General features: G+C 46.9%; 1 protein-coding gene across 2 annotated transcripts in view; it reads left to right on the top strand.

The window, feature by feature from the left end:
- F13a1 (coagulation factor XIII A chain) overlaps positions 1-15,222 on the top strand; it is a 176,579-nt gene that overhangs the window by 141,529 nt on the left and 19,828 nt on the right. For both annotated transcript variants that reach the window (XM_047559683.1, XM_047559684.1), the window contains exons 12-13: positions 7,199-7,486; positions 13,319-13,479. In XM_047559683.1, coding sequence (XP_047415639.1) covers positions 7,199-7,486; positions 13,319-13,479 — 449 coding nt within the window. The remainder of the gene's footprint in view (positions 1-7,198; positions 7,487-13,318; positions 13,480-15,222) is intronic.

Here is a 15,222-nt window from a genome sequence, read left to right as displayed (position 1 = left end):
TCAGAGAACAAAGCAGAAAGATGCTTGATCCAACCAGGAGATGCAGAAAAAAAGTGAAGCTCAGGAACAGAGTTAACAGACCTCAGTTAAAGAAAACTGGACAGAGGTTTCCAGGCAGTAGGAACATGGTCCAGTATGTTTAGGGTCCCGCAGGCCTTAATAATGCATCATGCACAGATGTCCAGTGACTAGAGACAAAGTTGCCCAAGGTCAATCAGGGACAGGAGGTGAGGATGATGGGTGTCTTGATTGGAAATGAAGACTATATTTTGCAAATGATTCACCTCCAGAGGTTCTTGAGAGCTGCATTTATTTTGGTGAATGGATAAAAATGATAAGTAATTAGCATATACCTAAATATTTATTGGTATTCCTGAAGTGCCAAGGAGTGCAGAATTTGTTTAAAATATTTTAGACAGTCTCCTTGTTCTTATTTACAAAAGCAATTTGCACTATAAAGAAAAAGCTTACTGAATTAAAAATGAGTGCGCCTAGTGTTAGAAATTCAGAATTTTTGTCATCTGAACTAGTGAATTTTCACTGCATTTCTGAAAAGGTTGCTTCTCGTCTTCATTTGCTTATCATCCATTGCATGACACAGATCTAAAAGAATTTTTTTCCTTTTTCCTAAAAGTTAAAAAAACAAAAAAAAGCACAATAAAACAAAACAAACAAGCAATGCCCTCTTATTATAGAATTACAAACAAAAAGATTTGGAAAGGGAACAAAAGGAAACTCCATAGAAAATGTGAAAGAAACTAGCTGCAACGTTCTCTCATTATACATTCCTGCATCCGTCTGCTCAACAGCTTGCTCTTAACCATCTGCCGCACTGCATGTGCTGTTGGGGTGGGGGCGTTGCTGGGCCCGGCCTTCCTCTCCAGCTGCAGAGGAAAACAGAATCAAGCCCTGGCCAGGCTGGGTGAGCATTGCTCTGGCACAGATGTTGCAGGGCACAGAGAAGGGCTCCCAACCCAGACTCAGGTCAGAGAGGGCCTTGTGATCCTCACCATTCTCAGGTCCTGTTACTTCTGCTGTCTTACAGGGGTTGTCTCATTGTCCAAGTAGATTTGAAGAAGCAATTCATTTATTTCCATCTTGGGACTAAACTGGCCCCCAGAAGGGGTGATATGATTTATCCACCTGTTTAACACATTGAATCAGCACCTTCTCTGTGCTGGTGCACTAGGCGCTGAGCAGGGATCCAAACACTGAGTCTGAAGGATAGATGGGAAACGGCAGGTGGCGCTGAAGCAAGAGTTCTCCAGGAAGAGGCAGGGAGACAGGAATATGGTGTGGACTTTCTTACTTGGGAGGAATGAAAGGTGAACTCATGAGCTCAGGACAGTCAGCAAGCCACACGACCAGATGTCTTCAAAAACATGCAGCAGAACACAGCTGCCACTAACTGTCAGGCCCATAGGTGACAGTGAAAGCCAGATCAGGAAGGGGACTGGGTCAGATGCCAGGAACAATTCCATGGAAGAGGAGTTAGGGGCTTGGAGAGACAAAGATTAAAATAAATAAAATGCACCAACAGTTTGAGAGGAAGACTTCTGAGGTCCAGGCCTCCATAATTGGGTAAGAAGGCCAGGATCAGGGGGAGGTCAGTGCATGTTCTGATCCAACTGGAAGATCTCCTGAGTCTGCATAAATAGATGTACGAGACCCCCCCCCCCATGCTGCTTCTGGGCTGGAGTTTGATTCCAGGTCAATAATTAGTCTCTTAATCAAGGTTGGCATCTACATTTCAAATTCTAACTTTGGAAATGACTGAGTGGAGTGCTACTTCGAGAAGGACATTGAGCTCCCTCTGAACGGTGAGAAGAGTGACAGATTGCTGATGTCTGCCACAGGGCTACAGTCAAAGACTGACTTGTGTGTTTGCCACTCTGATCCTCACATTGAATCTCTCATATAATTTCTCAGAATCCACAGATGCTGAGGGTGGGCACTAAAGCATGGAGTTGAGTGAAAACATAGCAAAGAACGAACGCATGACCAGACGTAGGAATCAAACTTTTTAATTAATTAAATTGCAGAAGGATCATTTTTCACTTTGACTAACTAAAGTTTAATATCAATTTTATGACTTTTTTTTTTTTTTTTTTTTTTTTTTTTTTGCTCAAACTAGAAAGCTTTGGAAACCAGAATTCTGAAGGCTTACACTCTGGTGCTCTATCCTCTTTTAAGATGGCGTCCCCACCCCAGTCCTCCTTTTCCCCCTCAATTCTCCCCCTCTGTCACTTGTATTTTCATCTCCCCTGTTCCAGTTTTTCCTTTCAGTTAGCATTGAAGTGTTTCCTACATTAAACAAAAAATTTTAGCTGGGTTTGGCGGCATATACCTGTAAACTCAACAGCTTGGGAGGCTGAGGCAGGAGGATTGTGAGTTCAAAGCCAACCTCAGCAATTTAGTGAGGACCTAAGCAACTTAGTGAGACCCTGTCTCTAAATTTTAAAAAAGGGCTGGGGATGTGGCTCAGGGGTTAAATGCCCCTTTGGTTCCATCTCTGGTACTCTGGTACCCCCCCAAAAAAATTATAAAACCCTTTTCAATGCTATATTCCAGACCAAATGTGCATCATTGTGTCTTCACAGTGTGTTTTCACCTCGAAAGAGCTGCCTGAATGTACACCTGTCTCCTCCCTTTCCCATTCCTTCCTTGCCCATTTGCACCCTGATTTCTGCTCCCAGCTTATCCTGGAAGCTCTTCTTCTCAAGTTGCAAGCTCACCTGATTGCCCATGGAGTAGACCTTTGCAGGCGCCATCTTTCACGACTTTCCGACACTTCCTGATGATGTTGCTCATACTCCTTCCTTGAAATTCTTTCCTCTTTGTTCCCATAGTACAACACTCCTTCTGCCCCCATGACCCTCCCTCACTTTCCCTCTACCCTTCCTCATCTCTCAGCTAACCTTTCTTCATTACCTTCTGAATGTCCCCATTCCAGACTCTGCTCCTTGGGCTCCATTCCTGCCCACGCTATGTCCTTCCTACATGGTTGCCACTAACTCTCACATGACTAGTGATCACTCCCCAGTCTGTCACAGCCTGTACTTTACCTAAGTGTCCCACAGAAGCCTGAAGCTGAATCTTCCCAAATGCCACCTCCTCTCCCTCCCTTCCCCATCCGGGATCCATTTCTCCCCCACCCCCAACTCTAGGGAAGACAACCACCATCCACCCAATCTTAGCAACCTGAGAACCAGTCAAGCAGCAAATCCATTACTTGTCCCCTCTGAAGTAGTTCTCAAATGTACCCCTCCCCTCTGGCTCCATGATCACCCTCTGAGAATGAAGTAAAACCCTCCCTTCATGTGGCACCTGACCCATGGTAAGGGTCCCATAAGTTAGTTTCCACTCTACTAGTAATTCTGCTAACACCGCCATCCTGCTCCTGTGAGTCTGGGTTATAATTATTTCTTCCCAGAAAAATAACAACTCTAGCCTCCCTACCTCATCCTCCCCTTCCCTGAGTTGAAGCCCTGCCTTGCTGCCTAAGGGATAGTACCTGACATGTAAGCCAGAGACTGTCACAGCCCTACTAAAAAGTCCTCACTGTCTTCCCGTTGTGTTCAGAGCATTGCAATCATATCCCACAAGGCCTCTTGTTGGTTGACCCTTTGACCCCCCTCACTGTACCTCCTGGGCATGCCCCACAGGTACCAGACACAGCTCACCTCCATGCCTTTGCTTACTGAGTAGAAAAGACACCCTCCAAAAAGGTTCTCCTGCTCCCCGGGCAGGTTGAGGGTCTCTCCTTCATGTCCCCAGACACTACTCAGCCTCTGCTCCAGTGTCTGTGACATGCACATCTATCTGTCATCGCTCTTCACTTGTCCCTTCTGTGCCCACGAGGGGAGACTGTGTTTCCACCATGCCTAGCACATTGCCTGCTACAATGGAGGTTCTCACAGCAAGAAATGACCACCTGGAATGGTCACCAAATTGGCACTTTGCCAGGCGGGATTAATTGAATATGAAATGATTTAAACTGAACTATTTAGAATGTATTATGAAGATGGAAGTTTTGCCTCTGACTGAAAACAGCACACATCTGCAAACCTAGATCCTTCAGCCAGGCCCCAGGTCCTGGGGACTCAGAGGTGCACAAGACAGACCATGTCCCTGCTCTCAAGGAGCTTGAACTCCAGCAGGGGAGGTAATGTCATGCAAAGACAAGTATTTGGATGAGGAAAAAGAAAGAAAATCAGATATGGATTAGAGAGAGGTGAAAAGACTGGGGTTTGGGCACACATTATGCAGTGTAATGGTGGCCAGGGTGGGACCAGGGAGGGGCTCAAGCAGCTGGCATTGGAGCTAAGACCAGAACATGGGAAGAGGCTTCATCAACATAATAAGATGATATTACATCCTGGTTAACAGGAAGATGTTCTGACCTTGCTCCTGGAGGCTAAGAATCTCAGAAAATACAATTTCTCTTTAGATAACCTCTCATATCACTACAAGATTGCCCGTGGCCCTGAATTTTGTAAGACACCAGAGCACAGAGCATAACTGCAGAGAAACAGGAATTATTCTGTCGGGCTCTGAAACTCTCTCCTGCTGGGCCTGTCCCTTCCTGGAGTCGCCCAGTTGGCCTCTGCCTGGCAGTGCCGTGACTCGGGGGCAGGTGCTTCCCCAGAAGGAAGCTCAGGGTCCACCAGCCAGGGCATCTCTCTCTTCGCTCCTGGTTCCACACAAGCCTTTCTCGGCCCCTTCCCCGCCGTCAGCCAACTCAGCTCCTCTCCCCAAAGGCAGCACCTCTCTCCTCTTGTTGCTGCTGCTTGGAATCTGCCTCCTGCCTTTTGCCTAAATGCATACTTGGCCCCCATCCAAAGTGGCGATCGTTACTGCCCTCTGGCTCACGAACCCGTTTGCCAGATGACGTCTGCCGCAATATCTCACTGCGCTTTCAGTGCCGCTGGCCCCTCCCTGCTTCCCTTCATTGTCTTCCTCCTACTGATCCGTAAACATGTGCCGTAGCCAATGCTTGTCCTAGACCAGCCGTTTCTGGCACCTTCTTGTAGTCTTGACAATCAGGGAAATTGTTAACACACACACACACACACACACACACACACACACTCACACACACACATTCACATTTGTCTGCAACACCTGCTGGCATTGACTCTGTCCTTCCAGAGCAGCTTCCATTCATTACGCATCTACTCCCTCTAATCCACCTACCGCCCTATGATGTAGCTGTCTCGATTTTCCAGATGTGGAAGCGGCATCGCAGGGCCTCGCTGGTGGAGTTGTTGGATGACAAGATGCACTACAAGCATCCATCCCGACACCTGACACATAATTAGCACTTAATGAGAGTTATGATGAATTGGCCTCTTCACCATCATTGCATTCAATTATTAACTAGGCAAAAGAGAAGACAATATCTTCAACTTAATTCTAAAAACCAGCATTCTTATTTTAAAGTGATTTTCCCCCCACTAGCCACTCTGGTGACTGGTTTTTGCAAGTCAAGGAATTTGGCTTCATCTTTTCAACACTGTCCCCCATGATGCATGAAGATATACCCGAAGCAGTTCTACAAGTTCATTTCCAAAACCAAACATTTTACGCGAAACTCTGTCAGGACAGTGAACCCAACTTGTGAGCATCTCAGGCACAGCAACCCTCCAGGGCTGACTGCTGTCTGTATTTCCTGCTTCTTCACCTGCACGAAGCTATCTTTTCTTCTTCCAAAGAGAACCCTGTCTCCATCTCCCGCCTCCCATCTCCAACCCAACCAGCTCAGAAACTCTTCAAGACACTTGCTCAAACTAGCACCCACATCTCAAACTGCATGAGAACTTTGGTGCACCACCCTAAGTCAATGGATGGCCCTTTAAAAACAGCTCAGGTTCAGGAGCATCTGAGAGATTTGTGTTAAGGAAAATTGAACGCTCTTCTTCCAGTAGCATTTTCTTTGTTTTGTTTTGTTCATTTTGTTTAATTGGTGCATCATGGTTGTGAGCAGCGTTGGGATTTTTTGCTACACATCTGTACGTGTGCACAATGTAACAATATAATTTGGCAAATATTATCCCCCAGTTTTTTCCTCCCCGCCCCCTCCTTCCATCTCCTGGTCCCTTTCCTCTACTCTAGTGATCTCCCTTTAGTTTTCATGTGATCTCTACTCCCCTCTTTCTTTTCCTATTTCCTCTCTAACTTAACCTTCCGAGTTTGGTTTATTTTGCTTAATGTCACGATCTCAAGTTCCATCCATTTTCCTGCAAATGACACAGTTTCATTTTTCTCTATGGCTGAATAAAGCTCCATTGTGCATGTCTACCACATTCTCTTTATCCATTCACCTGTTGGACACCTAGGCTGCTTCCAGTTTGGCTATTGTGAATTGTGCTCCTATAAACATGGGTGTGCTTGGGGATTCAAGCAGTCAGAGCGCTGCTTCCCAGGAAGGTGGGTGAAAAAGGGTTTCTGTAGGGCTTTTTATCTCAGAACCTCTGATGGACTCAGGAAGGCTGTGAACCTTCAGAAGTCTCTAGAAAACTCAGAGTCCTTCCGGGAATCTAACCCAAAAACTCACAGAGAGGGAAATCTAGTTAGCATCTTACCAGATCCATATGTCCTGGGGTGGCCATGATTTGGGAGAGATCTCTGCATTTAGCCAACAGCCAGTGACCACCTCGGAAAGTGGAAGAGTAGGGCAGGAGCCCTTCAGAGACAGCACAGAAAGGAACAATTGGAGATGGCTGGATTGGAAAGAGGAGGAAGAGGGGTCTGTATGGGGGAGCTAGAGAAAGCTTATCCTGCAGGATGCAGGACAGAAAGAGGCAACTATCTCCAAAATCCTTGCTTAGTGGACTCCAGCTTCCAGCTCTATGGCTAGGACTCTGGGAGGGGAGCAAATCGACACCACAGTTTGAGAAGAGTTAGGGTTTGCCAATTTCACCTGCTGCCCCTGGAGAAACAACCCTAAGAGCAACGCTTTTAGTAACCCTCTTTCCAGATCGATCATGGCATGGCCACTTACTCACTTAGCAGCCCGGGCAGGTCACTGCCTCTCCAGGAACCTCATTTTGCATCATTTATAACAAGAATAACAACTGAGGAGGTTTTGAACCTTCACAGGCAGCCAGCCACAGCAGCGCAGTGAGATTAGGAGGATAACATTCCCTTGGGTGAATTGTATCTCTTTTTCCCGTCCTTATCTCTGGGTCTTTCTTAGGTCAAGAAGAAGAGCGACTGGCCCTAGAGACGGCACTCATGTATGGAGCTAAGAAGGCGCTCAACACAGAAGGTGTGGTCAAATCAAGATCCGACGTGGACATGGACTTTGAGGTGGAAAACGCCATCCTGGGAAAGGACTTCAAGATCACCATCACCTTCCGGAACAGCAGCTCCAACCATTACAGCATCTCTGCCTACCTTTCAGGCAACATTACCTTCTACACTGGGGTCTCCAAGATGGAATTCAAGAAGGAGACCTTTGACCTGAAGCTGGAGCCCTTATCCTGTAAGCTAAGCAGGGTTTGCTTATCTCAGAACCTGTTATCTGGCTTCTTGTCCTGATGACTGACAACACCTCATAGCTGTCTGTCAAGTTCAAGTTCTCCCCAGAGCTTAGGAACGTGAATCACACAGACAGAACTCTCCTATTCTAGAAAGTCCTGTTTTCATCTTTATATTTCACACATAGAAGTGAACACTGAAATATTCAAAGCCAAGAACCCCGTGAGTCGTGAGAATTAAATGTAACCTCACTCTGGCTGCTCAAAGTGTGGTCCACGCACCAGCAGCCTCAGCATGCCCAGGAGCTCCTTAGACATGCAGAATCTCAGGACCCACCCAAACCTCCTGAATCAGAATTTGCATTATAATAAGATTGTATCCCCAGGGGATCGCACTTCACGGGAAACTGGGAAATGTGTCTAAATGACCATCTCAGAAAACAGACCCCAGTCTCTCTTCCAAGTTGGCAAAGGTCTTTGGGGGTTGCTCAGCAGAAATGGTGTGTTTTGCTTTACTGTTGAGAAGGAAGAGAGATATAAACTCTGTGTAGAGGCCGTTTTCTCAAAATTGATCAGTGTGACTCCTAGGGAGAGAGCCCATCATGGGAGAGGAAGTTGGAGACAGAATGTGCCATCCAGGAACCTGTGAAGGGCTTCAGGCTCTCTGCCTCTCATGGGGCTTCTTTCCCATCCTTTATCCTTTCCATCTCCCTTGCACATTCGGTCTCCCCAGCATTTTTATCACTATAAATATTCAGAATATTTTAAGTAGAATGGGATTAACATGCCTCAGCCTTCATGGGGGATTACAATTTTGACTGGTCTCATTTTTGCTGGGATGCTAGTATCATTGGTCACACATCTGGCAAAGTGAGTCACCCAGAAGGAACTGGTCTCCAGGGACAGCATGTTGAGTCAGAGAAGACTGGAAAGGACCTGCCAATGTAGGGCACTGGATTTCTGTTGACCTGACATGTGGCATTGAAAAAACTGGAAAAGGAAATAAAAGGTACCCACACAAGTTTTATAAAGTAGAGGCAAGCAAGACTGATATGCACCCCTGGGGTGACACACATGTCTTAATTGTTCTCAAACTTTCTAGATTCTGTGACTATTCCAGCCACAGTAACTCTCAGAAAGATATTCCAAGAAAAATGGGAAAGTATTCCTAAAACTCCTAATTCCAAGAAACCTACCAGAACTTGAAAGAAGTGAATATGCCTGGATTTAGTAACATGGCTAACAGTCAAGAATCACCATGGTATTTTCTTTGGAAACTAGAAGATTTAACACTTTTTTTTTTTTTTTTTTTTTTTTTAATTCCAAGGGGGAGGATAGGATTCTCATAGAAAAGAATAGTTTGCATGAAGGATCTGGGAGCAGTATCACAGGCTTATAATTCCAGCAACATAAGAGGCTGGGCAAAAGGATTGCAATTTTGAGGCCAGCCTCAGCAATGAGCAAGGTCCTAAGCAATTTAGTGACACTCTGTCTCAAAATAAAATTAAAGGTGGGGGATGGGGGATGCAACTTAGTGGTTAAGCATCTCTGGGTTCAAACCTCAGTACTCCCCCTAAAATGCACAAAGGACTAAGAAAGAGACCAGTCCTCACAACTGTTTAGAACAGGAGTCCATCCCACAAACTTGGCCTCTTCTGCACATGGTCAGTTCCCTTTCTGCTTATCCATCATCATATGACATAACTAGGATGCCAGCACCATGCCATTTAGATCCTCCAGTCACTGGAATTATGAACCAAATCAACCTCTTTTCTTTATAAAGTACCCAATCTCAAGTATTTTGTTAGAGCAACAGAAAATAGACTAAATCAGGAGTAAAAGTGGCAAGGGAAAAAGTGGTGGGTACAGGACATATAAAGAACTGGTGACCCTTGTAAAAACTTTGGTTATTTCCAGTGAGCTGAGGAGCCATTGGAGGGTTTACAGGATAATCTAACAGATTTTGAGAAGAGTCTATAAGGGAAGCAGGGCCAAAGCCTAGAGACCAGTTAAGACGCTACTGCAATTTTTCACCTGAGAGATGGGGTAATGGAGCTGGAGTGGTGAGGACTAGTCAGATCTGGGTGTGTCCTAGGGCAGAGCCCACGTGACTGACTGATGAACTGGAGACTGGTGGAGAGGAGGAGGCTGTGGGGACACTGAACGAGGCAGTACCATGGTAGGATCTCAGTAAATGTCAACTTCCAACATTGTGGGACACTGAGACGGGAAGATGAGATGAGTTGATGTGTTCAAGACCACCAGCAGCAGCCAGAGGCAAAGCAGGCGACAAAATCCAGGTCCCATTCAGGCAATGACAGTGAGCCCATAGCTGCCGTTGGTCAGTTCCCTTGCTCACGCCCCTTTTCCTGGAGTCCAGCACACATCTCTAGACAGGGAACCAAGCCCCTACCCTTTCCTACATCTCAAGGTTTCTGTTGGTCAATGTCCTTCCTGGTTCTCCGTAATCCAATTAAAGAATGAGCTTACATGAGTCGGTGGACTACAGTGGCACAATACACGATCCCTTTGAGTCACAGATCTAGAGAGCAACTCACCAAACCTAAGCCTGAGTCAATATTAATGCAGCCCCACCCACTCATCCCACCCCAGGTCTGATCCTCAATAACCAGAAGGGAACTGGAAACTCTTCCTTGACTGCACAGAGAGGTGGCATGAATCACATGCAATACATTTCATATCGCAATCCAAAATCAACTGCAGAACGCGGCAAAAAGCGGGTAGTTCTAGACCTCGATGGAGCACTCCTAGGTGCCTCTGCTGCAAAGAAAGCTTTCCAAGTAGGAGGGAGACATACTTTCCAGCCTGATGATTAAAGGGCATGTGTGGGCTAGAATCAGCTCGGGAGATTTGAATAACTTAAACCTCCCAGTACCTTCAAAGGTGCTATCATTTCCACTTGGCTATATTTAGTTTTCTTTGCTTTTTGGAAAAGAGAGGAGGCAGCTCCAGTCTGTGTCTCCCTTGGTTTTCCCCAGACACCGTAAATGATGTTGGCATCATCCCAGCTCCACCGCTCATAGAGTGAAAATCTATTCCTCCTTCTCTTGCCTCGTTTAATAAACTTTATCTAGAACAATTTCTTGTGCAGTGGCAAAACACAGCACTTACATAACGGACTATTTCAGGAGCACTGTTCTCTTGGGCTCTGAAACACAGCCCAATTTCTTTAGGACTGTGATTCAGGGAATGTTCTACCCCTGAGAAGAGAGGAGACCTAAAGCCGAGATCATAAGGGCCGCAAAGAGCATGCCCCACTAGCCTAAGAAACCTAGGGGTCAAACACAGCCCCTCTAGAAATATCCAGGGGAAGTTCATTTTTTATTACTCTTAATGAGGCAGCTGGAGGCAAAAGCGCCATATCCTGACACTTTTCCACTCCATCCGTCCAGACCTGGGATGTGAAAAACAGGCCGTATACTTATTTAAGGTCGTACTCCAAGGAGGGAGGGCAGGAGCCCCACGCATCCGGACAGTTGATTTTTAGGAGAGCATGAGGAAGCAGGGTCCAGACTCAGGTCTAGCGAAGACTATATGAATGGGTCATTCGGGGGCCAAGGTCAAGGTAAGGTCATGACTTCAAAGAATGGGCTCTACATAGAACAGCACTATACCAGGAATCAAGTCAACCAAGCTGGTGGTCGAGTTCTTGTCTCCAATGGAACAATATATTCCAATCATCTACAGAGCCTAGGGCAGGATTTCTCAGCCCTGTCTCCACTGACATCTGGATACCTCCCTTGTGGGGCTGTCCTGTGTCTTGTAGGATGTTTAGTAGCATCTTTGACCTCTACCCACTAAATGCCAGAAGCAAGTCACCCAGCCTTGTTGTGACAACCCAAACAGTCTCCAGACATTGCCAAATGTCCCCTGGAGGGAGCAAAATGGCCTGCCATTGACAACCCCCAATCTAGGATGGCCAGTCTTTTTGGTTTTCCCGGAGTCCACGAAGTTCTTTGGAGGCACGATGTTCTTTAAAATCCAAACTGTCCTAATCCTGCCAAATCTCCACCCCCTCTCATGTTTGAGTCTCCTGGGCTCAGAGCATCACACTTAAATGGGCATCACTTGGGATCTGATTCGAATGCAGATCCTGACTCAGGTGTGATGGAGCCAGAAAACTGGCTCTCGGTGTGGTGCTCCTGTTGCTGGGCACTTCACATCTGGAGCAGCAGAGGCTGAGTGAGGAGGCTGTACCCTTCACAGGAACCAAGGCTTTCTGCAGGGCTGGTTCTTCAGAGTCCCCCTGGCTGTTGGAGCAGTGCTTCCCAACCCTGGCTGCACATCAGAGTCAGCCGCAGAACTTTCCAAAAAGTTCCTGACGTCCAGCCACCAATCTCCAAGGCTCTCACTGCGTTGGTCTGGGTTGGGATCCAGACTGGCAAGTGTTCTGAAGACCCCAGGTGATTGTGATAAGGAACCAAGACTGCAAACTCTTTGATTAGGGACTAGAGGCAGTCATAGCACCTACACATCTGTAGAGAGTCTTCCAGGGTGAGCACTGCCCAAGGCAGAGGCCTCTCCTGGACTCTTGGTCTTCAGGGCCAGAGCTGGCTGCCACAGGTCCAGTCTGGGTGTGAGAGTGTCACCTACGGATGATGAGCATGGTTGGATGTGCCCTCCTCTCAGAGGCAGTAGTGAGTTGGGAACCCTCCCCTGTGCCCTGGGCTTCCTCAGCCCCAGGCAGTGTTCATCCTCCTTAGGGGACTTGTGCTCAGTTGGGCAGGCTAAAATGAGCTGCCATGAGCACTTACGCCACCAACCATGGGAGCTGTTTCCTTCAACGACTTCTTCAGAAAGAAGTCAATTTTGACCAGACCTTAGGAAGTTGGTGGAGATGTTCGGTCTGTGACTGTTTATGGAGTGTGTGCCCTGTGGTTGGGGACAGAGGCATGAGTCACCCATTCACCTGCTGGGTCTGTGACTGATGCAGAGCACAGACACCTGGCTCTGACCAGGCGGCAGCAGATGCCACCTGCTCTGAGCCTGCAGAACTGCCCTTTGCTGTCTAGAATCCTGGGCTGTAGGAAATGAGAGAGGGCCAGAACCACAGGGCAGAACTCACCGTGTGAGACGATGGGAGTCCCCAGAACCACACCCATCTTCCAGGTGTCACCCTGCATGGCTCAGCCCCAATTTCTCAAAACTAACAACAGTGACTGGAGGAAATAAGCATTTGGTCCTCTAAATTACAGGTAGGGGAGGGACTGAGAGATTGTTGAAATGCCTTTGGTGGGAACTGGTTTCATCAACCTCTGTCTCTTAAATAGAAAACTCATGATATCAGATTGGTACAGAAAAAGCTGGATAGAAAACATAAGGTGCTATAAGGACAATGTTTAGGTAGTCCTCAGTTTTGCCCAAGGGTGACCCATGACCTTTGTGAGATATTTCTTATTCTACAAGGGGATGGTTCATGGAACCACAACTTTGAACTTCACTATTCCACACCTACCATCTTGGATTGACCCTACCCAAATAAAAGCAGCCAGTTTAAACTCCTTGGTCATCCATTTTAGACATTTTTATAATGGCTTTCCATTGTACAACAACAAAAAAGCAATGTTTGGAAAGCTTGACACATTTTCTCTAGTTAGATTTCACTGAATATGAAATTTTCCAATGCATTTTCTTTCTTCACCCAAGAGGCAGGAGAGCTTGTCCCTGATTGACTCTTTGTTCCATTTAACCATGACCTTGGCTACGTTCCTGGTAACTTATGTGCTAATGTGGGAAGGATGAGGGACCTAGGGAAAAAGTAAAGCAGATCCTCTCTCAGGTCTTCATGACAGCCTGTTTGTTTTTCCTCCTGTCAGTCAAGAAAGAGGAGGTGCTGGTCAGAGCAGGGGAGTACATGAACCAGTTACTGGAACAGGGATTCCTGCACTTCTTCGTCACAGCACGCATCAATGAGACCAACGATGTCCTGGCCAAGCAGAAGTCCATTGTGCTGACCATCCCCAAGGTCATCATCAAGGTCAGTTTTAGCATCTCATCTCAGAAGTGAAAAAGGCAAGGTTGTTGATTAGATGTGCGTGCGTGTGTGTGTGTGTGTGTGTGTGTCCTGCTCCAAAAAAAATAAGAGTTAAGATCCTCCTGTTCTTTGAAAGAACTAATCTGCCCTATATATAGTCACGCACATATAACACTCCTCGTCTCTTCAGATTTAAATATATAGATGTGACTGCAGATATAAATATAACCTGTGGATATAAACACACTTGTGGAGGAAGATCAAGATGCGTAATGGATTACAGAGACTCAGAACTTTCCGTGTCTCTGGACGAAAGTGGGTCAGGCATGCCATATGATATGTGAGCTGCCTACGTCACCTCCATCTGCATCCTGGACAGTGGGATTGTTCACAGAGGTATAATTTTATACAGTAGGATCACAAGTTGAAATGTACAGTTCCGTGACAGTGACTTTTGCAATCAGCGGAGGCTTTCAAACATCCCAGAAAGTTCCTTTCTGCTCTTCACTCTCAATAACCCCCTCCCCAACACCAAGAGGGCCACTTTCCTGTCTTTTGTCACTAGAGATCTGTTTCATCCACTTGGGTGATAGTTTTAGCGGTGCCTCACCAGATACCACCAAACACTTCTGTGAAAGGGGCTCTGGGACTTGGCAGGGGAGAGCTGAGGGTGGATGGGAATGAAAGGAAACAAGGGAGCCTGCTGCTCCTGCTTCTTGGGGCACTGCTGCAGCTTCTGGTAGCATCTGTCACCAGCCACCTCCCTGACACACCTTTGCACCCTAGAAGCAGGAATCTGAGCATCTGGCAGTGAGCTGGGGGAGGGACATCGCCACCATTATCCAAGGCTGAGGGACTGTCCCTAGTCCCTGGAGAACATTCTTCCTGAAGTGGTTGGAAGTGCTGAGCAGAGATCCTGATAAGCTGCATTCCCCTAATGTGGTAATGAATCCAAGTTCAATGTCTATGATATCTTACTGGCCTTCGAAGTCGGGGGCAGTGGGCAGAAGTGGGGAGTAAGCCTTGTTTCTTGGGAATCGTTTGCAAAGCTGATAACTATTGTGTGGCATTCAAAGTGGTGGCTTTCTTTGGGGCCTTCTTTTTTCCTTTCAGGGACTGGATTCTGAAGGCCATTATCAAAGCTTCACACGTATCATTGGGTTTTCAAGACTCAAAAACCCCTTGAGGTAGGAAGTAGTACATCATCTCCACTTTACATGTGACAGAAACTGAAGAAGAGACGGGCTGTGTGACTTGTCCAAGGTCACACAGCCAGCAACTGGTAGAACTGAGTCTCCAAGTCTGGCAGTCTGGCTTGTTGAGGCAGGACTGGGAACTGGTTCCCTCCACCACTTTCCTTGGTTTGTCCCTGTGTGGATGGCACATGAGCCACCCTAGGATGAGATTTGTCCAAACCTGAGTACGTGTACTGCCCGTTGAGGAACAGGGCATCAACCCTTCATGTCCTTTAGTTCTTCCACCCCAATTACCACCCAGAGACTCACCATGGCGCTATCTGCATAAAAGGCCTTAAGAGTTTGGATTTAAAAGAGGATGTAGAGGTTGCGGGCAGAATCAGAAACACAGGTAAAGCAGAGAGGTGGGTCCTGGGCTGCACTGCAGGATGCTACATGCTGGGAGAACTGGAATTCAACAGCCTGAGGCACAGAGGGCCAGATCAGGGATGCCCGTCCCCGCTCCCTGCCAGGGAAGGCTGCCCCTCATGGCTGACTCTCCTTAGAGACG

Source organism: Sciurus carolinensis, chromosome 7 (assembly GCF_902686445.1).
Source record: "Sciurus carolinensis chromosome 7, mSciCar1.2, whole genome shotgun sequence".
Taxonomy (NCBI): domain Eukaryota; kingdom Metazoa; phylum Chordata; class Mammalia; order Rodentia; family Sciuridae; genus Sciurus; species Sciurus carolinensis.
This window is presented reverse-complemented; position numbering and strand designations above follow the sequence as displayed.